The 24,475-nt window shown below is 65.8% G+C and overlaps 4 protein-coding genes across 4 annotated transcripts; 2 read left to right on the forward strand and 2 right to left on the reverse strand.

Moving 5' to 3' along the window:
• Positions 1-13,390, reverse strand: CHLRE_01g053450v5 (uncharacterized protein). The gene is made up of 20 exons (XM_043059008.1): positions 13,179-13,390; positions 12,732-13,050; positions 12,496-12,648; positions 12,383-12,431; positions 11,995-12,047; positions 11,427-11,902; positions 11,025-11,268; positions 10,485-10,826; positions 9,541-10,230; positions 6,298-9,413; positions 5,972-6,078; positions 5,247-5,825; positions 4,291-5,098; positions 3,709-4,011; positions 3,328-3,490; positions 2,905-3,154; positions 2,591-2,737; positions 2,229-2,428; positions 1,566-1,991; positions 1-1,399 (listed from the first exon to the last, which is right to left on the reverse strand). The coding sequence occupies exons 2-20, from the start codon at positions 12,961-12,963 to the stop codon at positions 1,173-1,175; spliced, it is 8,565 nt and encodes a 2,854-aa protein (XP_042928922.1). The 5' UTR covers positions 12,964-13,050; positions 13,179-13,390; the 3' UTR covers positions 1-1,172.
• Positions 13,391-13,557: 167 nt separating this feature from the next.
• On the forward strand, positions 13,558-16,640 carry CHLRE_01g053500v5 (uncharacterized protein). The gene is made up of 7 exons (XM_001689748.2): positions 13,558-13,779; positions 13,941-14,208; positions 14,375-14,441; positions 14,687-14,811; positions 14,989-15,085; positions 15,333-15,393; positions 15,563-16,640. Exons 1-7 carry the CDS (start codon positions 13,678-13,680, stop codon positions 15,857-15,859), a joined length of 1,017 nt encoding a protein of 338 aa, XP_001689800.1. The 5' UTR covers positions 13,558-13,677; the 3' UTR covers positions 15,860-16,640.
• Positions 16,641-16,644: 4 nt separating this feature from the next.
• On the reverse strand, positions 16,645-22,520 carry CHLRE_01g053550v5 (uncharacterized protein). The gene is made up of 12 exons (XM_043059009.1): positions 22,117-22,520; positions 21,834-22,042; positions 21,081-21,638; positions 20,420-20,929; positions 20,193-20,324; positions 19,745-20,069; positions 19,446-19,651; positions 19,094-19,316; positions 18,772-18,932; positions 17,787-18,657; positions 17,302-17,629; positions 16,645-17,106 (listed from the first exon to the last, which is right to left on the reverse strand). The coding sequence occupies exons 1-12, from the start codon at positions 22,277-22,279 to the stop codon at positions 16,995-16,997; spliced, it is 3,798 nt and encodes a 1,265-aa protein (XP_042928923.1). The 5' UTR covers positions 22,280-22,520; the 3' UTR covers positions 16,645-16,994.
• Positions 22,521-22,615: 95 nt separating this feature from the next.
• CHLRE_01g053600v5 (uncharacterized protein) lies at positions 22,616-24,392 on the forward strand. The gene has a single exon (XM_043059010.1). It carries the CDS (start codon positions 22,924-22,926, stop codon positions 23,425-23,427), a length of 504 nt encoding a protein of 167 aa, XP_042928924.1. The 5' UTR covers positions 22,616-22,923; the 3' UTR covers positions 23,428-24,392.
• Positions 24,393-24,475: the final 83 nt, after the last annotated feature.

Consider the following 24,475-nt stretch of genomic DNA (forward strand, 5'->3'; position numbering starts at 1 on the left):
ACGGCAGCATAATTACAGCAGCCTGCGAAGGCATAGCGACGTTGCGCTTGCACACGGCCCAGCTACAGCCGGGCCCCCTGTTCTGTGTTCTGCAGGCCCAGCCGTAAAAGCCGGTAGTAACCCCCTCTGCTCCTAGGCCTGCATACGCGCGCTTGGTCCGACGCGCGCCAGTCTACTGCGCGCACCTACACACACACCTCCAAGGGCCAAGCCCCTTGAGCCCCGAGTGGCCTGTCGGGCGCCGCCTCAGGCATGCGAGGTCTTCGCCGCCGCACACACCATCTTGCGAAAGCAGCGGAACTCGCCCGCCGTTTCCCCAAATCAATTCTTACCCCTTGCACGCGCGCCCAAATCAGTTGCGTAGTTGCCGCCCGTCTGCGCTTAGCGGCTTCCCAATACAGCCGCGGGCCTGACTCAATCACCCACACAGTTATATCGAGCTCATGATGACTGCCCCATTTCCTGCGGCGCCCTGTCGAAGCCCCCACTCGCGGGGTCATTCCGCACTCGCGGCCATTCCTGCAAGTATTGTAATGTGCAGAGGTGCTCACAGACCCCGCCATTCCACCTCCCACGCAATGCACATGCATTCCACTCCTGGCGCACGGCCGTTTCAAGCGTCACACACACAGTACACGTCACACATACACATCACACACATACACAGATACACATCACGCGCACGCACGCTCACACAGCGTAGTCATGGGGTAGACCAAAGTCACGACCCGACAATGATTCATTTGGCGTTCACTGTAATAGCACATCGGTCCTGCGGCGCAAGCACGCCCCTTTGGGCTACAAGCCTACAATGTGTGTTCAAGCTTTCATGAAGTGGCAAATCTACGCGCGCTCTGCTACCCGCGCAACCTCCATCTTAAAGTACTCAAATGCGTGATCACCGCGCATCGCTCATTACCTCTCCCGCTGCTCGGCCCGCAGGCACGCTCTACTAAGCTCTGTCCGCTGATGCCCTCCCCCCGTCCCGGGCGCCCTTCCTTGGTGCCCGATGCACCCCATCCTCGCCACGCGCCACTGCCGCCGCCGCCCGCCGCCGCCGCCGCCACGGCTGTGCCTTCACCGCGGCTACCGCTCCCCCCTCTTCCGCCCCCAGGTGCCATCACAGCTCCTCCTGGGGGCCAACCAACCCAGGTGCCCGCCCGCACACGCTTTCAGGCGTACGAGCGGCCCGGCGTGCCGGGGCGCTGCAGCCCCAGCACCGCGCGGCTGAGCTCGGGACCCACCATGGGGCCGCCGGCGGCGTTGCGCGCCGCCGCCGCCTCCAGCGCCGGCTCCTGGCTGATGCCGAAGTCCAGCGTGCTCTGCATGGCGCGGCTGGCCTTGTAGTTCTTGATGCGGCTGGAGCAGGCGTCGCGGATGTCGTGGAACGGGTCCGTGCCTGCTCGCGGGTGCATGGGGAGAGATGGGGAGATGCAAGGTTGGCAAAAAGGCGGGTTTGGACAGGGGGTGGCAGCATAGCATGCTGTGCGTGGCCGCGTGTGCCAGGCGGCTAGCATTTGAGGACCGGCAGGACGAACCCCCCCGAAGGTGAGCCACGCACGCACCCGAGTCGCTGCACTTGTTGAAGAACTTGCACACGCGCTTGCAGAAGGTGAGCAGGCGCGTGTACTCGCCGCCGTCGTGCTGCAGGCTGTAGTGCTCCGCCGCGATGATGAGCACCAGCAGGATGTCCCGGATCTCCTGCACCTCGCTGTCCGCCAGCACCAGCCCCGTCGCCCAGCCGCCGCCCTGCGACCCGCCGCCGCGCTCCGGCGAGTCGCGGCCGCTGCCGCCCGGCCTGCAGCAGCAGAACACGCGGCTGAGCAGCGCGGTGTTGCGGCTGCCGGCCTCCGACAGCAGCTCCTTGGGGTGGGGGGCGCCCAGCAGCATGAGGCCGCGGATGGCGTGCTCGGTGAGCAGGCGGAAGTAGTCCTCCGTGTCCCAGTACTCCAGCTGCGTGTTGAACTCGTAGCGGTGCTGCAGCACAATGCCTGCGGGAGCGCGGGAGGGTAGGGGGGCAAAGGGTGCGAGGGGAGGGAAGAACTGGGGTTAGACACGGCACAGCGGCGGGCTGTCTGGGCTGACGAGCACGATGACCGAAGCACGAAACGCATTTCACGCGCGTGACACAACGCACAGCGCGGCCCACGACAAAGACGCCGCGCCATCCCAGTCGTGGTATCGGCCCTGGGCGCCGCCTGCGCCCCGTTCCTGCCGCTCCCACTCACCCAGGCAGCACGACGCCATGGACTTCTCCCACTGGCTGCGGCTGAGGCGGCTGATGAGCGCCCAGTTGAGCGCGCCCTTGAACGCGCTGCCCACCGCCGTGAACGACTGGTCCGTGCCGTCGATGCGGCCGTCGGTGCTGGCGCCCGTGCCGCCGTCCGCGTCCTTGCCGCCCGAGCCGCCGTCGCCGTGGCGGTCGCGGCTGCAGGGCCAAGAGGAAACAGCACACGTGCTTGTTAGTCAGTAGGAGGGAAGGAATTTTGGTACCCGAAAGGACATCTTCTCTGGGCAATGAGGAGTTCGCGAAGCTGTGCCGAGACCTTTGCCCGATGCCTCCTGCTCTCAAATGCGCTCCTTTCCTCACCCTTTGTGCATGACGTTGATGCTGCCGTTAGTAACGGAGCCGCCCATGCTCTCGGCCAGGATCTCGGCGATCTGCGCCGCCTTCTGGTACAGCTTGAGCGCCTCCATCAGGCTGCTGCCGCTGTAGGCCGCCTCGGCCGCGCGGTGCCTGCAGCGAGCCAAGCAGAGCCGAGCAAAGCCGGTGCAGCGAGGAGCGGGTGCGTGTGAGCGATGGCCACTAGTTGGCTGGCGGACGGATCCGTGACTCTCGGATGCACACAGTACCCCTCGTTCCAGACCTCTCCCCTACTTCCCAGTCTCCGGGACCCCACGCACCAGAACTCGATGGCCTTGAGCGAGCACTCCACCTCCGTCACCTCGTGCCCCATGCAGGCCTGGTTCCAGTGGTAGGCGATGGTGGTCAGGGTGGCCACGTGCTGCTCCTCCAGGCTCTTCTCCAGCTCCTGCGCCAGCTTGGCGTGCAGGCGGCGGCGCTGGTAGTGCGGGATGACCTCGTACACAATGTCGCGCTCCACCATGTTGAACTCCCACACGCCCTCCGCGTCCGTGGGCTTCAGGAAGTTGCCTGCGCGTTTTGGTGGAGGCGGCGTGCGGTGGTCGAGGTCAGGCTTGGCGTCGGATGGAACAGTAGCACTGTGGGCTTTTGCAGCGCGTTTGCGTGCGCCACGCTCAAAAGCGACGAACCCCGCTGCCCTTCCTGGCCGCCTCCTCCCAGTTACAATCCTGCACAGCACTCACCCCGCTCCAGCTCCTGCAGGTGCGCGCGCAGCTCCTCCTTGCTCTTGTTGATGGGGTAGAACTTGTGCAGGATGTCCAGGTCCACCCACTGGCCCATCACACTGGCCACCTTGAGCGTAAGGTGGATGCCGGGCTTCAGCCGGTCCATGCGCTCGATGATCACCTGCGGCAGGCGGGCGGGCGGGCGGGCGGAGAGACAAAAGAGTGAGGCGGCCAGCCCGCTGAGACAGGTCACACACACACGCGAGCACGGTGCAACAGCACCGGGCACCCAGCCGCATGGGCTGAGAGTCCTGAGTTGGAACCGCTGCTGGATTGGCCGAGCCTGTTCCGGCCTCATCCCGCCCTCACCCATCCAACATCCATCCACCCGCCGCTCACCTGCTGGAAGTTGAGGTTGCGGATCATCTTGTTGACGTTGGCGGAGAACTCGCCGCCCTGCTCCGGCAGCCAGGGCCGCTGGCTCTGGCACAGGAACTCGGTGACCTTCTCGATGTACAGCGGCATGCCGCCCGTCTTCTCCATCACCGCCAGTACGTACTGGTCCGGGTAGTTGATGTCCGCAACCACCTGCATCAGGCTCTTGGTCTGGTGGAAGTTGAAGGGCTCCAGCACGATGCGCGTGGCGGACGGCAGCTTGAGCAGGTGGCGGTACATCATGGCCACCTTCTGGTACAGCGCGGCCTGCAGCGGGAGGAGGTGGCTTGCAAGCATTGGTATCAGCCCAAACTAAAGCAAACCAAGACAAACTCGCGGAGCGGAGCGGGGGTACAATTATGGTTAACTCAGAAGAAGCGGGAGCGGGGAGAACAGCACCGCACGTTGCGGTCAGGTGTAAGGTGAGCCGGCCCGTAATGCGGAGGCTGGAGCTGTGCTGGGCCACACGTACAATACTCCGAACGTGCGATGGCACACAGCCCGCCCGCACCCCGCGTCGCGCCCGTTGGCTGCACGCTGGCCTACCTTGCCATGCAGGTGGTGGCTGGCGCCCACGGCGGGCAGGTCGTTGGGGCGCGTGGTGGCCAGGATCATGCAGTCGGTGGTGAGCACCTCGGCCGCCTTCACCAGCAGCTGCCAGGACCAGGTGTCAAAGTCGTGCAGGTTCTCCAGCAGCACCAGCGTGGGGCCGTACAGCGAGATGAACTCCTGCATCACGTGCACCAGGAAGTTCAGGCTGTTCTTGCGGATGGGCGCGCCGACCTGGCTGTTGTGCGTGGCGCCGCCGTGCGTGCCGCCCGCCGACACCGTGCCCGCGTGCGGCGGCGGCGGCGGCACCTCGGCGTTCGCGGCGGCGGCCGCCGCGGCCGCGGCCGCAATGTTGATGGTGCTGCCGTGCGCGTGCGCGTCCAGCAGCACCGGCGGCGCGCCGGACACGGTCATGCTGCCGTGCCGCACGCTGGGTGACTTCCAGGGCCCCGGCGCGCGCAGCATGCTGCCCGCGTGCGCCGTCGCCGTCGCCGCCGGTCCCAGCGGCGCCGGGTCGCTGACGGCGCCCAGCAGGGGCATGGCGCCCGATGCCGTCCCGTTGGCCAGCGGGTGGTCGCCCGTCTCGCCGTCTGTGGACTCGCGCCCCAGCAGCAGCGGCGGATGGCTCGGGAGGGAGAGCGTGGTCTGCACCGCGCCGGCGCCGGCGCTCTGCGGCGCGGGTGCGGCCAGCGCCGCCACGTACTGCACCTGCTCTGCCTCCAGGCTGCCGAGCGGGATGGAGGGCAGCGGCAGGTCCAGCAGCTCGGCCAGGTGCTGGCGCCACTCGGTGTCGTAGTTGGGCACCCTGGGGGTGAAACAGGAGGTGGGGAAAGTTGAGGACGGGGCGGTTGAGACGATGGTGACAGCAATGTGCAACCCATTCATGCGAACGTGCAACGTGGAACAGTGCGAAGCAGTACATCCGGCGACAGACGCATGCGAGGCTGACTCACTTGCTCAACCGCTCGCCGAGCGGTGTGAACATGGCATGCCCCGGCCCGTCCTCCGTCCCGCGCCGCCGGCCCTGCTGCTGCGGTTGCTGCTGGCCCGAGGCGCTGGTGCCGGCGCCCAGCCGCTTCTGCTGACTGCTGCCGCCGCTCATGCCCAACACGTTGGTGGCGGAGCCGGGCGGCGAGTTGCCGGAGCCCAGGCTCTTCAGCTTGAGGTCCAGGCTGAAAAGCTCCTGGAACACGCGGCGCCAGGGGTGCAGCTTCTGCGACTTGTTGGCTGTGTCCGCCATGCCAAACACCATGTGGAAGGCGGGCCGGCTGGAGATGGAGGTGTCGGCGTTGATGCGCTCCAGGCTCTTGCGCACCTCCATCAGCAGCTTGGTCTTGCCCATGCCCGTGTTGCCCTCAATGATGATGATGCCGCCGTGCGACATGCCGCTGATCATGCTGGCCGCGTGGTTGAGCGTCAGCGTCATCTCCGCGTCGCGCCCAATCAGAGGCCGCTCGCCGCTGCTGACCTCCGCCGCCTCGCGCCGCTGCTGCGCCGCCTGCGCCTCCGCCGTGGCGTCGTGCGCGCCAACCCTGTGAGGTGACGAAGGGCGCATTTTGTCACGTTACCCACCGCGTCTGCCTGCTGTCCATCCAGGACTCTCTGCGCTTGGTCGCCATGCCAGCCAGCCAACCAGCAAACCGGAAACACACGCACACAAAACAGGCGCCGCACTCACCGGTACACCTGCACCGGCTGCGCCTTGCCCTTGACGGGCAGCGGCTCCAGCTCGATGAAGGACGCCTGGTACTTGGCACGCAGGTACGTGGGCTCGTCGCACAGGATCTGCAGGGGGGTTGCATTACGACTAGCTAAGGAAACGGTAGACGGCAGGCAATCTTGGGGGTGGGGACATGGGATTTGCGGAGTGGGGTCCTAACAGCAAGTGAAGTAGGGGGTGAAGCGGTGGACCTGACGGCAATAGCAACCAACCGCTACTCCGCCGTTCCGTTCGCAGCGCAGCCCTGTCCCCGGCACAGCCCGCTCCCAAGCCCGCGCGCTCACGTCGCCCATGGAGGCGTCCTTCTTGCACTTGACCATCAGGCGCGCCGACAGGTTGATGGCGTCGCCGAACACCGTGTACTCTGAGCGCAGCTTGCGCGCGCCCACGCACGTGCACAGCAGGTCGCCGGTGGTGACGCCGATGCTGCAGCGGTGCCCGCCCGCCTTGATCACGCTCGCCAGCTCCAGCGCCGCGCGGATGCCGCGCGTGGGGTTGTCCTCGTGCGTGTGCCCCGGCAGGCCGAAGGCGCAGATGCCAACGAAGCCCTTCTCGTCGCTGCGGAACTGCAGGAAGGAGCCGTCCCACTTGCGCATGACCGCCTGCACGCTGGTGTAGGCGAACTGCACGCAGCTGACCTGGTCCTTGTGGCTCACGTCGTCCAGCGGCTGCATGAGGCTGGGGAAGCCCAGGAACATGCACGTGAGCGGCCGGATCTCGTTGATGAAGTCCAGGTGCCCCGCCTCCACGCGCACGCGCACGCTGCCCAGCACGTGCATGCGCAGCAGCCCCGCAATGCGCCGCTGCACCGGCTCCGGCTGGTTCACAAACTCGTGCCGCAGACGCGGCGGCAGCGCCGCCAGCGCCGCCGCCAGCCCAGCCGCGTTGGCGTTGGGCGTGACGGCGGCGGCCGGCACGATCGCGCCCGACGGCGGCGCGCCCGCGGTGTGGGAGCCGCTGGTCTGCGCGACCAGCTGCCCATGCGAGTTGGACGCCCGCTGGCTGGTGTTGCTGGCGGTGGGCCCGGCCGGACCGCTGTTGGTGCGCTCCATGTTATCGCCGTTGGCGGCAGCGGCGCCCGCGGTGGCGCCGTCGCCGGCGGCGAGCCGGTCCGAGTGCGAGTTGCGTATCGCAAGCAGCGACTGCTGCAGGTGGGAGGGGTGCGGCGGCGGCAGCGGCGGCGCCTGCGCGCTGCCGCTTCCGTTGGTGGGCCGGTCGCTGCTGCCGTTCTGCGAGTTGCCCAGCGACCGGGCGTGCGGCCCCAGCAGCGCTGAGGCGGGGCCGTTCTGGCCCGTGCCCGAGCTGGCCTGCCGCATGCCGTGCAGCGTGCTCAGGTCCTCTATCGAGCCGCCCTCCGCCCCCGCCCCCCCCTCCGGCACCGCCTCCACCGTTGCTGGCATCGCCATCATGGCGCTGCTGCCCAGAGGCCCCACGTCCGCGGCGCGCGTGTGCCAGGTGTGCGACGTGCGCACGCTGGTGTGGCTCGACCGCATGTTGGCGGCCGCGCCCGGTGCCGACGGCCCCACCACCCGCCACACGCTGTCCGGCAGCGCCACCACCTCCCACTCGCCCTGGATCAGCTCCACCACCTCGATGCCCGCCACCACGCTGCCCGCCGTCGCCTGGTCCTCAATCGCCGCCACCTGGCTCACGCAGCGCCGCCGCTGGTTCACGTCCAGCAGCGGCGCCAGCGGCCGGTCGCCGATGAAGAACTCCCAGCGCGGCACCTCGGGCAGTGTGGGGTCGGTCACCTCGTCAACGCCGCCGCCCACGTGGAACACGCACACGCTGCCGGCGCTGGTCATGACCTTGAGGCTCAGGCGCGAGTTGCTGACCTCGTCCATGATGGGGTCGCCGCGCGGGCCCTTGCCCAGCGGCCCGCTGCCCACGCCCATGTTGGGCGGCGGCACGCGCGCAATGCCCGAGGCCAGGCCGGTGGTGTAGTTGAACGAGTTGGAGGCGGAGGCGGGCGCGGAGGGCGGCTGGCTGCCGGCGCCGGCCTGCGGGTCGCTGTGGCCCTCCAGCCCGCCATGCCCCGACGCCTGGTGCTGCGCCACGTTGGAGAAGGAGTCCACGTACGAGTTGCGGTTCCGCGCGTTTGCGCTGAACCAGCTCACCACCTTGCTCATGAAGCGGCCGCCGCCGCCGTCGCGCTCGCGGTGCTCCACCTCGCTGTGGTGCCGCGCGCGGTACTCCTCCGCGCCCTCCGCCACCGGCCCCGGCCCCGCGCCCAGCGCCGCCTCCGGCTGCGCCGGCACGCCCACGCCGCCCAGGCTGCGCCGCCCGTTGGCTTCATCCTTTTCCGAGTGGCTGGCCCGCAGCAGCAGCTTGCGCCGCAGGTCCACCGCGTGCCCCGCCGCACGCGCCCCGCCCAGCCCGCCCGAGCTCTGGCTGCCCACTGGGCTGTAGGAGCGCTCGGCCGCGGACGGGGTGCTGCTGCCGTCCGTGCTGGCGGTGTGCGGCCCGCTGGAGCCCAGGATGAGCGACTTCATGGGCTGCCCCGCCACCGACATGGACGACGCCGCCTCCGCCTGGATGGGCGGGTAGCTGGCGTCCTCCTCCGGCTCCTCCTCCCCCTCGTCCCCCTCGCCCTCCTCGTCCTCGTCCTCCTCCACCGCCTCCTCCTGCTCCGCAAACTCCGCCGCCACCTCCTCCTGCACCGTGTCCCAGCGCACCGCGCGCGCGCTCTCGCTCAGCCGGCTGCGCTGCGGCGCCAGCGGGTCCTCCTCCAAGCGCCCTGGCGCCTGCACGATGGCGGTGCTCAGGTTCTGTAGCTTGGAGCGCCAGTCGCCTGTGGGCGCGTTGCTGCTGACCATGGGCGGGTTGCCCGCCATGCGCCGCTCGCTGCGCGCGCCCAGCGGCGGCTTCCGGAACGACCCCCCGCTGCCCGCCGCCTGCTCCGTGAAGCTGCGCGGCGAGCCGCCGGGCGTGCCGGCGCCGGTGCCGGCCGCGGCGCCCAGCGCCATGCTGGCCAGGGCGCCGCCGCTGCCCGGGTACACGCCCTGCGCCAGCGGCACGCTGCTGGGGGCCGCGGCGCCGCCGCTGGTCGCCACGTTGAGCGGCGACAGCGTCTGGCTGGCTCGCCCCTGCATCGGCCGCAGCGGCGGCGGCAGGTTGAGCTTGGTAGCGACCGACAGCTCGCGCCGCACCACGCCCTCGCCGCCCGCCCACAGCCCGGCCGGCTGCGACGACGCCGCGGCGCCGCTGGCTGCACCGCCCTGTACGCTGCTGTCCGTCCCGCCGCCGCTGCCGCCGCCGCCCGCGCTGCCCCGGAGCGCCAACCCCAGCCCCGTTTCCGTCTTGGCGCGCTCGCGCGCGGACATGCGGCTGGTCCCAGGCTTCTCCCCTTTATCGAAGGACGCGCGCGATGGCCCGCTGGATCCAGCTGGCGACATGGACGCTACGCACAGGAAGGCATGACAAACGACAGTACACACGAGTTAAAAGGACAGCGGCGCCTGGATGGCAAGTAGCATGCGCGGCCCATTATGCAACTCATACAGGCTGCGAGCACACTGGCAACACACCTGGCGTCATAGCCGCCTCGCTCTTCCGGCCCCCGCCGCGAGTGCCCTTCAGCAGGTTGGCCATGAGGCTCCAGCTCTTGCCGCGCTTGCGCGCCACCGCCGCCGCGTCGTCCCCGCCCCGCCCAGAGGTATCCGCCGTGGATGGGCTGCCCTCATCGCCCATGCCCGCCCCCGGCACCCCCAGCGGCTGGTTGGTGGCGCTGCTGCGCGGCGAGTCTCTCCCGAGCCGCCGCCCCATCGCCGCCGCCGCGCCGCTCATCGGCCCGCTGTTGTGCCGCAGCCCGTCCGTCCCCGCCACGCCGTCCACCGGCTCCGCCTCCCCTGACGGCCCCGCACCCAGCCCCGGCGGCGCCGACAACAGCGGCGAAGACAGCAGGTTGGATGGCTGCGCCGGCAGCGGCGGCGTGGGGTCGGGCGTGGGCGGCGGCGCCGGCTCCACCTGCCCGTTCATCTTCATGCGCATGTGGCCCAGCTTGGTGGCCAGCTGGTGGGAGCAGGCCACCATGCGCAGCGTGCAGGCGCGCAGGCCCTTGTCGGGGTGCCGCCGCTCGTGCTCGTTGGGGTAGAAGAGGCAGATCATCGAGTCGCCCGCGAACTTGACCACGTCGCCCTCGTACGCCATGATCATGTTGATGGCGCGCGTGAAGTAGTTGTTCATGCAGGTGGTGAGCAGCTCCACGCCCGACGTGCCTGTCCACGTGTCAACACGCACAGGCACAGGGCACGGGGTCGGGACGCAGCCAAGCAAGATGCGCCGACCGCTGCCACAGTGCTCGTGCCAACACACCACACGACCGCGCCGCCAAGCCATCAATACTAGGGAGGGCCGTTGCCAGTACCAGCGCCGGCACCAGCGCCAGCACCAGCGCCAGCGGCCCTGCGCGTGCGCGCTCGTCACAGCCGCCCGCCCCCCCCTGCCCATAGCCCCCCGCTCTCCCCCTCACCCTTCTTGGATAGGATCTCCGTCAGCTTGGTGAAACCGGTCACATCCGCAATCATGACCGACGCCTGCAGCTCGATGATGGACGGCTGCAACGTCTTCGACGCCGCCGTCAGGTCTCGCCCCGCCGCGTCAAAGCCCCGGTACTTTTCGTGGTTGAGCGTGATGTCCTCAATGAACAGTCGCGGCACGAATGGCGGCAGCGTGGACAGCGGCCGCAGCACACCCTGCTTCATGGTGCTCTTCTTGAACGACACGCTGGTGGCGGCGCCCATCATGCGCAGCTCGCTGGGACTGGGTCCCGCCGTGCCGCCGCCCATGCCCCACGACACGCCCGCTGCTGACCCTGCGGGTGTGGGAAAAGAGGCGGTTACAACACAATCATGTCATGCCACATGAATGCGCCGTGGCTAGCATGCTATCGCCACGGCTGCGCTCACGCTGTCCTCCCAAGAATTAAGCTCCCAACGCGCCCCATGGCATAGCTGTAGCTAGATGTACAGTTTGTCCATCGGACGTTGCCCGAATGAGACTGCCCGCTCACCGCTAGCACGCACGTCCACGTCCTCCTCGTCCGAGTCGTGCGGCATTTGCCTCCCTGCCGCCCCGCTGCTGCTGGCTGCCGCCGCTGCCGCCGCTGCCGCTGTCGCTGTCGCCGCCGCTGCTGCAGCACCTGCGGCTGCGGATGCTGCCGCCGCTGCTGTTGCAGCGTTGGCTGCTGCCGCCGCCGCCGCCGCCGTTGCTGCCAAGGGGTCCTCCTCATCCTCGGATTCATGCGGCACGCCATCCTGTGCACACACGAAACATAACATCAATGTGCAATGGCGAAGGCCAAGCAAGACCCGGCAACAATACCCACCATGCACCATGACTGTTAGGACGCCCTAATACCAACACACACGTCATTACCAGCCCTCACAGTCCAGCAGCTTTGACTCCAACCCACCTGCCCCAGAGATCTTGTTGCAGGATGCGCCGAGGAGCGCTGCTTCGTCCGCTGCAGTGACATCATCTGGAGTAACTTGCGGCGGATGCCGGCACCATCCGAGCTCGCCCCATCCCCTGCAGCACCTGCACCGCCTGCTGGCCCGTGCTGGCCACTGGGCCCTGCTGGCTGATCCCGCCCGTTTGCAAAGCCAGGCGGCGGCGAGCCGGGCTGGTTGGAGCCGCGCGACAGCGCGCCTGGCGATGCCCAAGTTGGCGTCCCCGCGCCCGGCTGCACAACCTGGCCCGACATGCTGGGCACTGGGTGCGCAAGCGCTGTGGGGTTCGCTGCAGCGTCCGCCAGGTCCATCAACGTGGCCCGCCGCGTCGGCGGTCGCCGCGCCGTGCGCGGCGAGTCCACGCCGCGTAGCGCCGGCGCCCCCTGCTGGCTGACGGAGCCCGATGGCCCCGGCCCCAGCAGCAAGTCAAGCGGCAGGCCTGCGACCAAGGCAAGGGCCGGAGGAGCGGTGAGGCCTGGGGGCAGCGAGGTCCTAGAGAAACTCGGCGGCTTGTAACGCGCCAGCACTCACCCGGCGTTTGCGGCACAGAGTAACTATTCCGTCTTTGTTTGGCTTGCCGGACCCTGTACGTAGAGAATGAGAGGGTCGGTAAGCGTCATTTAATCCAATGGCGATAATGCTACCGGAATGCGTGTCGTCAATCAGGGTGCGGTCACCGGGTGGTACCGCAGCACCTGCTCCCCCCCGACTCCCCGGGCTCTGCCTGCGCCGACTCTTACCGGTCAGCCCTCCTCCTCCGCCCCAGCATACACGAGTGGCACCAACCCGTGCCCAGGACAACGTTTGACGAGGGCGCACGAGAGGCCGCAAAGCAACTCCGAATACCATCGGGCCCCATCGTTCACCAAACATACCGCTGACCCCATTATTACGACCCGGGCGTAACGGTTGTGCGCACCTGTCACTAGGCGACGCCTCAGAGCTGGAGGGGTCCACGGACGGCAACCCTGCGCCCCACAAAGCTGGGAAATGAGCGACATGTGTAACAGTTATTTCACAAACTGTGCGCACCTTTCCGCCCGTCGATCGATGTCAAGCGCAATTTAGCCGCCTGATTCGATGCGTGAACGTGCCGCACTGACGTGAGAAGCCCCCTGGTTAAGTCCTCAGGCCCAGGACCATGCTTTCGCAGCTGCCCGAGCCCGTCCTCGTCCGCTCCAGAGCCTGCAAGCCATCCAGCCATAAAGCCAGTTTGGAACACTGAAAAAACTGTGTGCAACCGCTGTGTAGAGGCACCCCGGGCGCACCTGCTGCGCCGTCCGGCCCTGGCGCCTGCTCGTGCAGAACACCTCCCCGATGAACGCTGGCATCCTCTGCTGCTCGAGCTCTGTCCCACGCCTCAAGAATATTTGCAGCGTCCACGTCCGTGTCTGCGGGTGCCCCTGGAGGAGGCCTGTCGGCTCCATCTCTGCGGAAAGAGCCCACCCCGTTTGGGACATGGCCCTGGCGCGGGAGTCCGCCTGGCTGAGAAGCAGCCATGCTCCTAGCCGAAGTCACCCCGGTGCCATGCTCCCAGCCAAAAGCCGAAGTCGTGTTACCCTCTCCTCTGAGCCAGCGCTGATCGGCCTATGCACAAGTCAAAGCAACGAAAGGCCAATCCTTCAGAGACAAGGCAAACGACGTGGTTATCAGATGCAGTCTCAACTCAATGGGCACACGGCGACCAAAAAGTCAAGAGCTCCATGATACCAGACCTGAGAGAAGCTGAATTGAACTCTTAGCGTGCTCGCGCTGCGAATCCCACGCTCTCGGCCGGTTAGTGCTCGCCCTCAAGTTTTCGCTTTACACAAGCAAACGTGTTTTTGATCAACTCGTTTCGTGCTCAGCCGTTATTGAGTTGTCTATGTGAGGTGCAGCTAACAATTCCGCAGCGGCATTTTGGCCTTGTCCGTGCACTCAATAAATTAACTCCTACTCAGCTGTGTGCTTGCAGCAAACTATGAATGTATTCGTATGCCCCTGCGCCTCGGAGGCCTCACTGGCAGAAGCGAGGTGAGCCCATCCCTCATTGCGTTTGGGAACTTCCCCGGTGTTTCACCGCGTTTATCAAAATATATCACCAGGTATTAATTACATGAGACGCTAGGGAGGGCTTAGTGCCTAAAGCACAGACCATTCAGGGTGACGGTGACGAAGGTGAAGCCAACGCAACGTGCCCTTACGGCAACGATCTTAATCGTGTGCAAGGAGAAAATGAAAGCCGCTGGCACTGGTCCCGCTGAGGCGGGACCACGTAGCACGCTTCTCGTCGACAAACATGCAACCTACATCAAGTCTTTTTCCCGGCTCTGGGATGTAAGCTTCGTTCGCGTAACAAGCTGAGGCAAACATCAAAAGTCACAGTTGTGCCTGGGGATGTCAAGGGGTGTGCTGGCTGCCTTGCCGTGTCTGGTCGGGTGTGCTAGAACTGGGACGTGCCAACAAATGGCACCTGTTGGTTGGTGGCTGCTCTGCAGACCCCCGACAAGCTCGAGTTCGTGGCCACGGAGCACTTTTGGATGAGTGGCATGTACTGGGGCCTGTCTGCCATGTACCTCATGGGCCGGCTAGGAGATATGGACCGCGACGCCATCCTGGGATGGGTGATGCGCTGTCAGCACACGAACGGCGGCTTCGGCGGCAGCGAGCGCAACGACCCGCACCTGTTGTACACGCTCAGCGCAGTACAGATCCTGGCGCTGTATGACAGGCTGGATGACGTGGACGCGGACAAGGTTGCGGCATGTGCGTAGCCCCGGGTTCGGGGTTGGGGAACGTGCGGGTCTTGCGAAAAGGAGGCGGCGCCATGCTCTCCATAAATAACCCGCGCTGAGCGGATGTCGGCAGGTATCCGTGTGCACCACTCGCGGCAACGTGACCGTGTCCCCTTGTTTCGGGCGACAACGCGCAGACGTGGCCGGCCTGCAGCGACCGGACGGCTCCTTCGCAGGCGATGCCTGGGGCGAAATCGACACCAGGTGAGCAGCCGGGCAACAGAGCAGCATGCGTTAATGTCACCCTTTAGACGGTACGCAGATGGGTGATGCCAAAGCTCCTTCAGTCTCTACCCTATCTGCATACAATCGTTGTGTCGACTACCGTACTGCTGCCCCTGCGGTTTCTCCGGACGTGCCCATACTGCCCGACTCAGAGCAGACTAGCTACCGTGCTCCCTCTACTCCAGCCTGGACACAAACCACCACCTGCTCCAACTCGCCAACAGGTTCACGTACTGCGCGCTGCTGTGCCTGTCCATTCTGGGCCGCACCGCCGCCATCAACGTGCCCTCCGCGCTGGACTTCATCGCCAAGTGCAAGAACTTCGATGGCGGGTTCGGCTGCACGCCAGGTGCGGGCTGTGGAGGGCGGGGCCGCTGCAGGACCCTTAGCTGGCGGCAAGCAGCGCCTGTTGGTCAGCTGTGTAGCCCTAGCGGGTCAGCTGGTGCCCGAGATCCCTCAACTCAGCCGCCTCCAATGCCTTCCATGCATCGCCCGCCGCCCGGTCCCGCCCGCCGTCACTGCACAGGCAACGAGTCGCATGCGGGCCAGGTGTTTACGTGCATTGGCGCGCTGTCGCTGGCCAACGCGCTGCACCTGGTGGACCGAGACCTGTTCTGCTGGTGGTAAGACACAAGGGACGGGCACCGTGATTGATGTCCGCGTCACTAAGTCGCACTGTCCAAAATGCAGCGTTCTCTGACACCGTGTGATTCGCTGGAAGGAGGCTTCGGGTAGATAATGTGTGAACGGGGTGCCGAGTCTGGATTGGGTACGGGCCGTGAGCTTTCAGCAGCAATTGCTTTTTGCCAAGTGGCCTTGCTGTGACAGCCGAGCATTGTGCGCATGCGCATGTGTTGTCCGTACACACAGGTTGTGCGAACGGCAGACCAAGTCGGGCGGCCTGAACGGCAGACCGGAGAAGTTGCAGGACGTGAGTCGTGGCGCCACGCACGCAAAGCTCTGTCATAACCGGCAGCAGCTGCCAACGCTCTTAATTCAGACACATGTCTGCGGTTGTGAGCTGCGGTGAAGCCCACGCACCTCCTCTCAAAGCCGCAACCTCAAACACGCCCATCTTCCCCCACCATTCCACCAAACAGGTGTGCTACTCCTGGTGGTGCCTGTCCTGCCTCAGCATTCTGGGCCGCCTGCACTGGATCGACCGCTCCGCGCTGACGACCTTCATCCTGGACTGCCAAGATGAGGAGGACGGCGGCATTAGCGACCGGCCAGACGACATGGCCGACGTCTACCACACCTTCTTCGGCATCGCCGGCCTCTCGCTCATGGGCTACCCCAACCTGGCCGCCATCGACCCCACGTGGGCGCTGCCGGTGGAGGTGGTGGAGCGGATAAAGCGGCGGAACGAGGCGGCAGCGAGTGCGAGTGGGAAATGAGCGTGATGGGTTTAAAGCGGGTTATGCTGTGTTTGTTTGAAGCATGAGGATTGATGTAGATGACGATAAATTAAACGGGCTAGGTTGGGGCATTGGCGCATTGCCAGGTTGGAATCAACCCAATACCGTGCATAGAAGGAGCCATGGCGTAGTTGGCAACGCTGCTGGTGGGCGGACGCACGGGGCTTGGGACACACTGCACACGCTTCGGTTTGCATTAGGCGTAGGTGCTGAACTGTGGCCACTGGGTACCGTACTTGGTCGAAGACTATGGGCATCTAATAATGGGGCTTGCTTTACATGTATACAAACGAGCGGCCCCGGGCCAAAGCAGTGGCGGCGTGCATGTGAGTAGCAGATAAAGTGATAAATAGATGGAGCAGGCAAGGCCACGTGGAGGAGGATAGCACGTCGCCGCCCAAGAAGCGACAGGTTGATGCCCGGCCTGTAGCAGCCTTTGCTGGCGAGCACAGCATGGCACGGGGTGGGGTACCTCGTCAATCGAGTGGCTGCCGCTGTTTGGCATTGTGATGACTCCGACGCTCCGAGTTTTGGCTGTTTGCTTTGCTTTCTGCTGCGCTTGTGCTTGACAGCGGGACGCGGCTGGAGTGGGCGGTGCCTGCACAAATCGATGTCCGGGAGATAAGGCTGATGAGGTAGACGCTTGCGGCCTTGGACGGGAACCGTGGCTCGGGCGCAGCCCATTCTTTTCCCTGGAATCTTGTCGAAAGAATATCCAAGTCAATGGTTCATCAGGCGGTACTGGTAATGGACCACGGCAATGCGGATCGTGCTCAGTATTGCGCCATTCCAGGCTCCTTTAGATGGGCGGTCTTCTCCAACCCTAAGGATCAACGCATGACACCCGGCGGCACACCAGGCAGCAGATCCCATGCTTCATGCCAGCGGTACAATACTGACAGACCACCCCTGTGACGGACTGGCCTGCATATGCATTGTTACAGAGTACAGCGCCAGGTTTGTCACACCTTGGGCCGTGGGCGAGGGCCTGCCTAGCATTTAAGAAAAAGAGCGTCCGCAAGGCTCAGAAGATTGGTGTCATGCGCATGAGACCGCCTGCCTAGCAGCGAATGAGGTTCTGCCAGCAGCCCGCAGCAGTCGTGTGTCACACCCCTCACATGCACTGCAGCAGGGCGTCTGACGCGGCCTTGGCGACCTCGGGCGGCACCAGGCGCCTCTTGCCGCGAGCCACCGTGTCCTTGAGCACCTGCACGCCGCCCACAGCCCTGCACAGCAGCCAAAGCATGAGATCTTTGTTCACAGAAGGCAACACACCTTATGAATGCGGTATGGTAGCAGAAAAGCGCAGCGCATGGGCAAGTGGGGGCGCTGCCGCAGTTTGCTGTCACCGAACCCTATAATGTGAGTAGAGTTTGTAGGAGCCCTGTAAGGCTGCACCCCCGACTTGTGTGACGACTCACTTGATGGCCTGCACGCCCTCATCGCTGCCCGCGAGGCACTCAAGCGCCTCCACCACCGGCAGCAACACCGCAACCGGCAGCATCCCGCCGGCCTCCGCGCCCGCCGCAGCCGCTGCAGGGCCAGGTGATGCGGGAGCAGCGGCCGCCGGCTCGCTAGGCGCATCCAGCAGCGCCAGCAGCGCCGGCACGGCGCCAGCCCGGATGAGCGCCACGCGCGGTTTAATGGGGCCGCCGTTGGGCAGCGCGGTGCAAGGCGGCAGCTGCACGGTGCCCGCCACGGCCAGGTGGTAGATGGCGTCTGCGGCCGCAGCCTTGGTGCGGTCGTCGCCTGCATATGCGCATGCCCCTTACTGAACGGCGCACGGCGAACAGTATCGCGTGCTGATGTCCTTGCTATGCTTGCCAAAGTCTATGCTTTACCCATGCGGCGCAGCTTGCAAACCATTACCCGCACTCACACAAGCCCAAGCCCCTCACCCACTCACCCAGGCCCAGCAGCCGCACAAGTGGCTCCACCACGTCCTCCGCCAGCGCTGCCTCACGCCCCGCCGGCCCCGTGGCCATGCGCGCCACCACCACCGCCGCAGCCGCCACCTCCGACCGCGTGGGGCCGCGCACCAGCATCTGCCGCAGCACGCGCATCGCCTCCGTCCGTGTGGGCGCATGCATCGCCACCAGCGCCGCCAGCGCGGCACAGCCGTCCTCCCACAGCGGCACAGTCGTGGGCGCGCCCCGCGCCAGGTCCAGCAGCAGTGCCAGACCGCCGTTGGCAACCACCTCGTCGCGCGCGCTCGCACTCTTGCGCACCAGCGTCCCCAGCGCCGCGGCGGCCTCCACGCGCAGCGCGACATCCAGCGCCGGGCCCACGCGCTTCAGCAGCGGCAGAGCCGCCCGCGCGGCCACCGCGGCGTCCACCGCACTGCCGCCGCCACGGCACAGCGCCCACAGCAGCCGCACGGCACGCTGCTGCACCAGCTCCAACACATCCTCCCCGCCGGCGCCCTGGCTGCTGTTGCTGTTGCTGCTGACAGTGCTAGAGCCAGCGCCGCCGCCTGCGCCGCGGACGGCACCGCCTTGCAGCGCCACGGACATGCGGTAAGGGTCGCGGCCTCCTTTGGCACTGGCATCGGGGCTGCGTGACAGCTGCTCCACGAGCGGTTCCATGACGCCCATTTCCGCCAGGATGGGCCCCGCCGCCGGCACCTCCGCCAACAGCAGCAGCAGCGCGCCACAAGCCGCCGCCGCCAAGCCCAGCGAGCTGGAGCCGGCAAAGGCGCACAGCTGCACGCAGATGTCGCGCCGCATCTTGTCGCTGCCAGCCAGCGCTGCTAGCGCCTCTGACGCCGCGTGGCCGACCTGCAAGCCAGCCGGCACACCACACAACAAACAAGCTTGCGCCACTGCCAGTGGTTCTACGTAACGTGCAAGTTGATGTGTGCTGGGGAGGATGAAGCTATGTGTGCGCCGTACCGTGTGCGGCGAGCAGATGGGTGGGGCTAGCGCCGGCTCTGGTAGTGGCTTGGCCTCCAGCTTCACAGCATCTACCAGCGCCGGCACGCCGCCCGCAGCGCCCAGGGCAGCCCGCGTGCTGGTGCTGCCGTACACTGTCAGAGCATGCAGGACCGCCACACCTGCACATCGCCATCAAGGTGACACATGAAACCCACGGTGCACAACCGATAGGAAAAAGCTGCAATGGATGGCTACTGCAGCAGCGATCGCGGGTCGGGCTCAGAGCTGCGACGGCGTCAGCCGGCTGGGCCCAGTCATAACAGCAAGGGGTGGCACCTACCCGCAGTCCTGCACGACACGTCCGTGCTGGTGGTGAGGTCCATGGCCGCCCGCACCGCGCCGCAGCCCTCCGCCTCGCTGCACGCCTCGCCCGCCCAGCGCAGCGCGGCGCGATCGCGGCTGCCCACCGGCCGCAACACATCCGCCAGCGCCAGCGCCAGATGCGCGCTCTGCTGCGCACCGGCGCCGCTGCGAGCACCGGCAGGCGAGCTCTCCACCAGCGCCTGTGGACAAAGTCCGATGCAGGGTACACCTAGAAATTCGACTTTAAGAGGCCAGCAAGGACTTGTACACATGGGATATACATGCAACAGGATTCAAGTCACAACTTCGGAGGTTGAGGGCACGCGTACCTGCGCAAGCAGCCGCACAACCGCCGGCTTGGTCTGGTCTAGGCTGCTCCCAAGGCGTCGCAGGACTGCAGCTGCACCCGCATCGCCGGCGGCCAGCGGTCGTAGCAGCCGGCGCAGCGCGCCGCCCTGACGCAGCGCCGCGGCGCGGTTGTCGGGCGAGTGCAGGCACGCGGGCAGAAGATATATCGCCGCCGGCACAAGGGACCCTGCAGTTTGCAAACAGGATGCCAAGCCGTGGCTGTGTGATCCCTACGCAACCATGTCCACGATCCTGACCCGCGATCGCATCCCCAACTCACGCCAGTCGCCGGTGTCGCTGCTGCCGCCCACGTCGCCCGCCACCAGGTCCAACAGGACTGTCGTACTGGCCGCGTCACACGCCCGGCCCATCTCCACGCAGAGCTGCTGCGGGCTGCTGCCAGTCCCCCCGGCAGTACCGTCAACGCTCGTGCTACTGGCGGCGCTGCTACTGCCGTTGCTGCACACGACCGTTGCTCCCCCGGCTGCCAGCCTGCCCGGGTGCTGCATCAGCGAAGCGAAGCACGCGAAGGCGAGCCCAGCCTCGGACACGCGGGGCGACAGCGCAAGGTCCGCAAGCGTGACCAGCAGCCGCTCGTGCAGCATCTGCGTGCAAGCATACAGGATTGCTTCGCGTTCGCAGACAGAACTTACTTCACGTTCGCTGCTGCATTGCGGACAGGCTGCTCGTGGCCATGCTGGCACGTGCTCTGGCTTGATCTGGCCTACCTGAACTGCAGCGGCGCCGTCCTGAGCGGCGTCGGCCAAAGCCATCACGGCAGCACTCGCGACACGACCGCCGCCCGGCAGTGCGGCGCAGCGGCACAGAGCCTTCACGGCCCCTGCAGACATCAGCTCCGCCTGCAATCCATTTGGCGACGCACGTCCAGCAACTCAATACTAAGCAGACGTCCTCTTGACGCTGCGCAACAGATGCGGCTGGGCCGCGTGCTTACCATGTGTGGGCCGCACAGCAAATGTCGCAGCAGGGCTATTGCCAGCACACACAGCTCCTCTTCCGACACGCCCGACTCGTCCCTTTCGGGCACCACGGGTCCAGGAGCTGCCGCGGGGCCCGGTGACGCCGGCTCCGGCCGCGGTGATGCCGCCTCCACTGCCCCATGCCCCTTCTTCGGCGTGCCTGCGCCCATGCCCTTGCCTGCTGGCGAGGCCGCAGCCACCACCGCCACATGCTGCGCATCCACGCTTCCCGCGCCTGCGCCCGCCTCGCCCCCGCCCAGAGCTGCTGCCACGGCGCTGCGCTGCAGGCCGCCCTCCTCCAAGCTGGTGACCACCAGGTGCACCAGCACACTCAGCCCGCGCGCCGCCACCAGCTGCTGCTGGGCACGGCCGTCCGGGTCGGCCCGCAGCAGCTCGCCCAGCAGCCGCAGCGTGGAGGCGCGGACGGCGCGATTGCTGCTCACCACCAGGCGCAGGAGCTGCCCCATGCCCGCTCGCTCCAGCGCCTGTTGTTGGGCAGGGACGGGGGCAAAAGGGTGTACAACCTCATGAGGGGGCGCGCGGGACCTGCACGTACCGTCCCCTACATCCCTGGCCCGCGCCGCACATTACTGTCCAGCACGGGGCCGCTAGATGAACCGCCTAGCAGTGCATTACCTCAGCAGCCTCTTTGTGCTGCGGGCCGTTCACCGCGTCACTCAGAGCCTCCAGCGCCGCCACGCGCTCCAGGTGCGACGCCGAGTTGCTGCAGAGCCTGTCCACCATTGCCCCGACGTCACCACAGGCGCTTGCAGCTGCTTCGGTGGCGCACGGCTCCGCCTGGCCGCCCTCATCAGCATTCAGCTGCAGCCGCCGCCGGCGAGAGGACGACGCCGCACCGGCCGCTAACGCCTTCTCCGCACGCTCGCCTGCCGCCGCCGCTGACGAGCGGCGCGGGGTGCCGCTACGCTTGCTGGCCGCCGCGCGGTCCGCGGCCCCGCGCGCAGCAGGCGACGCCGTGGCAGCCGCGGGCGGCAGCAGCGCCTGAACCACGGTGCTGGCGAGCCGGAAGAAATGTGCCTCCACGCTGCGCTCCGCCGCCGCGGCCTGCTGCAGCTGTTCCGTCAGGAAGGCTGCGTCGGCGGCCAGCTGGGGGCGCGGGCAGCGCACAGTCAGCCGCGTCACCAGCGCGGTGAAGGCACCGTTGTCGCCAGCGCCCAGCCGCGCGCGCTCCGCCTGCGGGGCGACAGGAAGAAGGTTAGGAAGGCATCATGGGTGCGCGCTGTTGAGACCAATGTTGTGGCGGGTAGCGAACTAGGATAAGGGCCTGTTCCGGGGAACGGCTGGGGACGGCTGGGACTCAGGCTGCGAGCCGCTCGGGGCCCGCCGGCACGGAGGGACACAGGACAGCTGTGTCGCGAACCCACCCACCTCCTCCTGCAGCTCAGAGAGCGCTGTAGCTAGCCGTCGGAGGGATGCAAAGGACGGTGTTGTCTTTTCGAGCTCGGTAGCGAGTAGCTTGGCCTGCGCCACAATCACTGTCGGCAGCTCCGGGCGCTGCAGTGGGATGAGCGCCTTGCCCACGCACAGGCAAGCGTCAACCATTCCGAGGTGCAGTGGCCCCGCGGTGAGTAGAGTTTCTGTGTTTGGGGCGTGTAACGGGTTAGCGCGGTGTATTGCAAGGTAACCCCAGGTGCACGCTCGGCAGTCCTACCTAGCGGGCCGGCACTGCTGCACCTCTCAGCACCCTTAAGGAACTTTTGGAGAGCCAAATCAATCGCTTGCAGAGCGGACTCGTGATCCCCATCTGTCACGAGCCGCCTTGGCAAGCTTAGCTCCACAAGAAGGGGCCGCAGCTCGCGCAGCTGGGTCGCCATGCTCGCCACTTCCGCTGCAAAAGCCGTGGCGTCATTGCCAGCCCTCTTGATGTCGTCTAAGACACTAATACAGTTACGTGCTACTTGTACCATGTTGTATAGCCGCTAATTTCGCAAGTCAAGGGTCAACTGCGAACGGCTGTCACTGCGGCCTGCTCTCTCTCACATATCATTTCAGCTATTTCCACAAGCTCGTATCGGACTGTGTGTATGAGGATGATAGAGCCCAGCCTGTGAATACAGAATGAGAAACCCTGCAGACTGAATCCAGTGTTTCTCATTCTGTATCCAACTTGGCAACTCCAACTGCGCACGCTGGCTTATCCTTAACACGTGGGCATTCGATAGCAAAACATTCGATAGCAGAACCTGTACCTATGTTGGGGCCATCGCTCGGTCTCTCCATGCTCTATGGCGCATCCGCTGCACGCTCCATGCTTCTAAGTAGCCGTCATTGCTCTGATGCGCTCCTCGGCGCTTCTGCTCTCTTCGGTGATGCGGGACTCGTGATGCATCATCGGGCTTCCGTGGGCTCAGGTCTAGTCATCGAGAATGCAGCGCAGCTCCAGCACAACCGTAGTGCCACGAAGAAAGCCGGAGGCTCGGCTAAGCAGAGTGTTGGGTCCCTACCGAAGAACTTGGGAATGAAGCTCACGGCTGGCGAGCTCGCGTTTCCCGGCATGATCATCCTGCGGCAGCGTGGTACAAAATTCCATCCGGGGGCGAACGTGGGCATCGGTCGCGACCACACGATCTTCGCGACGGGTGTGGGCAAGGTGCGGGTCGACACCCAGCCCGGGCCTCGCGGCGAGCGGCGTGTCGTCAGCGTGGAGCCGCTGCCCGAGGCGCTTGCAGCCGCGTCTTCGCCGGCTACCCCGGGGGCTGCCGCGGATGCAGACAGCGCCCTGCGCCTGCGGCAAGTGGAGGCGGAGCTGGTGAAGCGGCGAGCGGAGGTCAAGCGCGCCATGCTGCAAGGGCGGACGCCGCTGGAGCCGGCCCTGTACTTCCCGCTGCCTCGGACGGCGGACGGGCAGCTGTCGTGGCTGGAGCGATCGGTGGCCAAGGCCCCGGCGGTGACACCTTCTGCCGCGGCCGGCAAGGATGCGGTACCAGCGAAGCCGAAGGCAGCAGCAAAGAAGGCTTCGTAAAGAGTTGAGGTAGCAGACCAGAGTTGGGCGCGGCAGAGCTTGGAGGAACACGGCACTCTGTGCGATAAGGGCTGTAATGCTGGCACATTGACACGTTTTCTAAAGAGGCCATCACTGTTTGGACCTGCTGACGTGTGTGGGTGCTGTTGCTAGTAAGGCCATTCCGTTTGTTGTGCGGCGTGGTACTGAGTATCGCATCCATAGCGCTGGCGGGCATCACGTGTTGGATTAGAGGTACCATAGGCAGGGTCAAAGGCGGGGTGCAAGCGTCATGTTATCAGGACCATCGTTGCAAGCAGGTCAGGAACTGTGCGGGAATGGCGTTGCAGGTTGTTTCATGAGCTGCTGATAAGTAACTCAGAAGCGCTGGTCTGTTAATGCGGCTAGCGCAGGGCTGGCCTGCACAATGGCGGGACAGGCACGGTGGACAGGGTCAATCGAGCTGTACGAGTTGGTCAGGACTACACGCATCGCCCGCGTCGTGGCATGAGAGCGTTTACACATGAAGGGTTGGCCTGATTGGGGACTGGTATTGTGCGGGTCCTTCTTTGGGCTGGTGAGGCTCACGCATAGAGCGTATCTGGGTTACCGTACTGCGCCGGCTTGGGCATTCCAGTTGCAACAGTGCATATGCTGCAGCGTCGCGTACCGTGATGGCCATCGGGCCTGCTGCAGTTCTTGTGTGCGATGTGGCCTTCGATACGGCTTCCAGAGGCGCACGTCGAGCCCGTTGCGTAACAGCGCCGGGAGGTGTTGCGTTTAGGTCATTAGTGCAGCTAATAGGCGTAGTATAGACTGCTGTGTGATAGCTGATACGCACAGTAGTGGGCACTTGGGACGTGGGATCACGGGACGCAGTCGCTCAGGCATACAGACACGGTAGCTTCGGTCCTGTATCCTCTCGCAATGATCGTCTCTATGTGACTTAGCTAAGGTGGGCCTGCTCTCGGCCCTATAGCGGCTTAGCCCTCATCGCACTCGACACGCATGGGGTTAGGGGCAGACCGAAACCCTCTAAGTCCACGGCCCCTTCGCAACACTCCCCCGC

This window comes from Chlamydomonas reinhardtii, chromosome 1 (genome assembly GCF_000002595.2).
Source record: "Chlamydomonas reinhardtii strain CC-503 cw92 mt+ chromosome 1, whole genome shotgun sequence".
Lineage (NCBI taxonomy): Eukaryota > Viridiplantae > Chlorophyta > Chlorophyceae > Chlamydomonadales > Chlamydomonadaceae > Chlamydomonas > Chlamydomonas reinhardtii.

What these genes read in the sequence shown, in the direction of transcription:
- CHLRE_01g053500v5 (XM_001689748.2), top strand. Translation starts at nt 13,678, where the DNA reads ATGAAAGCCGCTGGCACTGGTCCCGCTGAGGCGGGACCACGTAGCACG. An exon ending in TGGGGCGAAATCGACACCAG is followed by an intron (nt 14,442 to 14,686) that starts GTGAGCAGCCGG and finishes ACTCGCCAACAG; the next exon opens with GTTCACGTACTGCGCGCTGC. An exon ending in CGGGTTCGGCTGCACGCCAG is followed by an intron (nt 14,812 to 14,988) that starts GTGCGGGCTGTG and finishes GTCACTGCACAG; the next exon opens with GCAACGAGTCGCATGCGGGC.
- CHLRE_01g053450v5 (XM_043059008.1), bottom strand. Translation starts at nt 12,963, where the DNA reads ATGGCTGCTTCTCAGCCAGGCGGACTCCCGCGCCAGGGCCATGTCCCA. An exon ending in AGGACGCCTCCATGGGCGAC is followed by an intron (nt 6,079 to 6,297) that starts GTGAGCGCGCGG and finishes ACCCCCCTGCAG; the next exon opens with ATCCTGTGCGACGAGCCCAC. An exon ending in CAACAAGTGCAGCGACTCGG is followed by an intron (nt 1,400 to 1,565) that starts GTGCGTGCGTGG and finishes ACCCGCGAGCAG; the next exon opens with GCACGGACCCGTTCCACGAC.
- CHLRE_01g053600v5 (XM_043059010.1), top strand. Translation starts at nt 22,924, where the DNA reads ATGAAGCTCACGGCTGGCGAGCTCGCGTTTCCCGGCATGATCATCCTG.
- CHLRE_01g053550v5 (XM_043059009.1), bottom strand. Translation starts at nt 22,279, where the DNA reads ATGGCGACCCAGCTGCGCGAGCTGCGGCCCCTTCTTGTGGAGCTAAGC. An exon ending in TTGTGCGGCTGCTTGCGCAG is followed by an intron (nt 19,317 to 19,445) that starts GTACGCGTGCCC and finishes CTTTGTCCACAG; the next exon opens with GCGCTGGTGGAGAGCTCGCC. An exon ending in CGTGTCGTGCAGGACTGCGG is followed by an intron (nt 18,933 to 19,093) that starts GTAGGTGCCACC and finishes GGCGATGTGCAG; the next exon opens with GTGTGGCGGTCCTGCATGCT.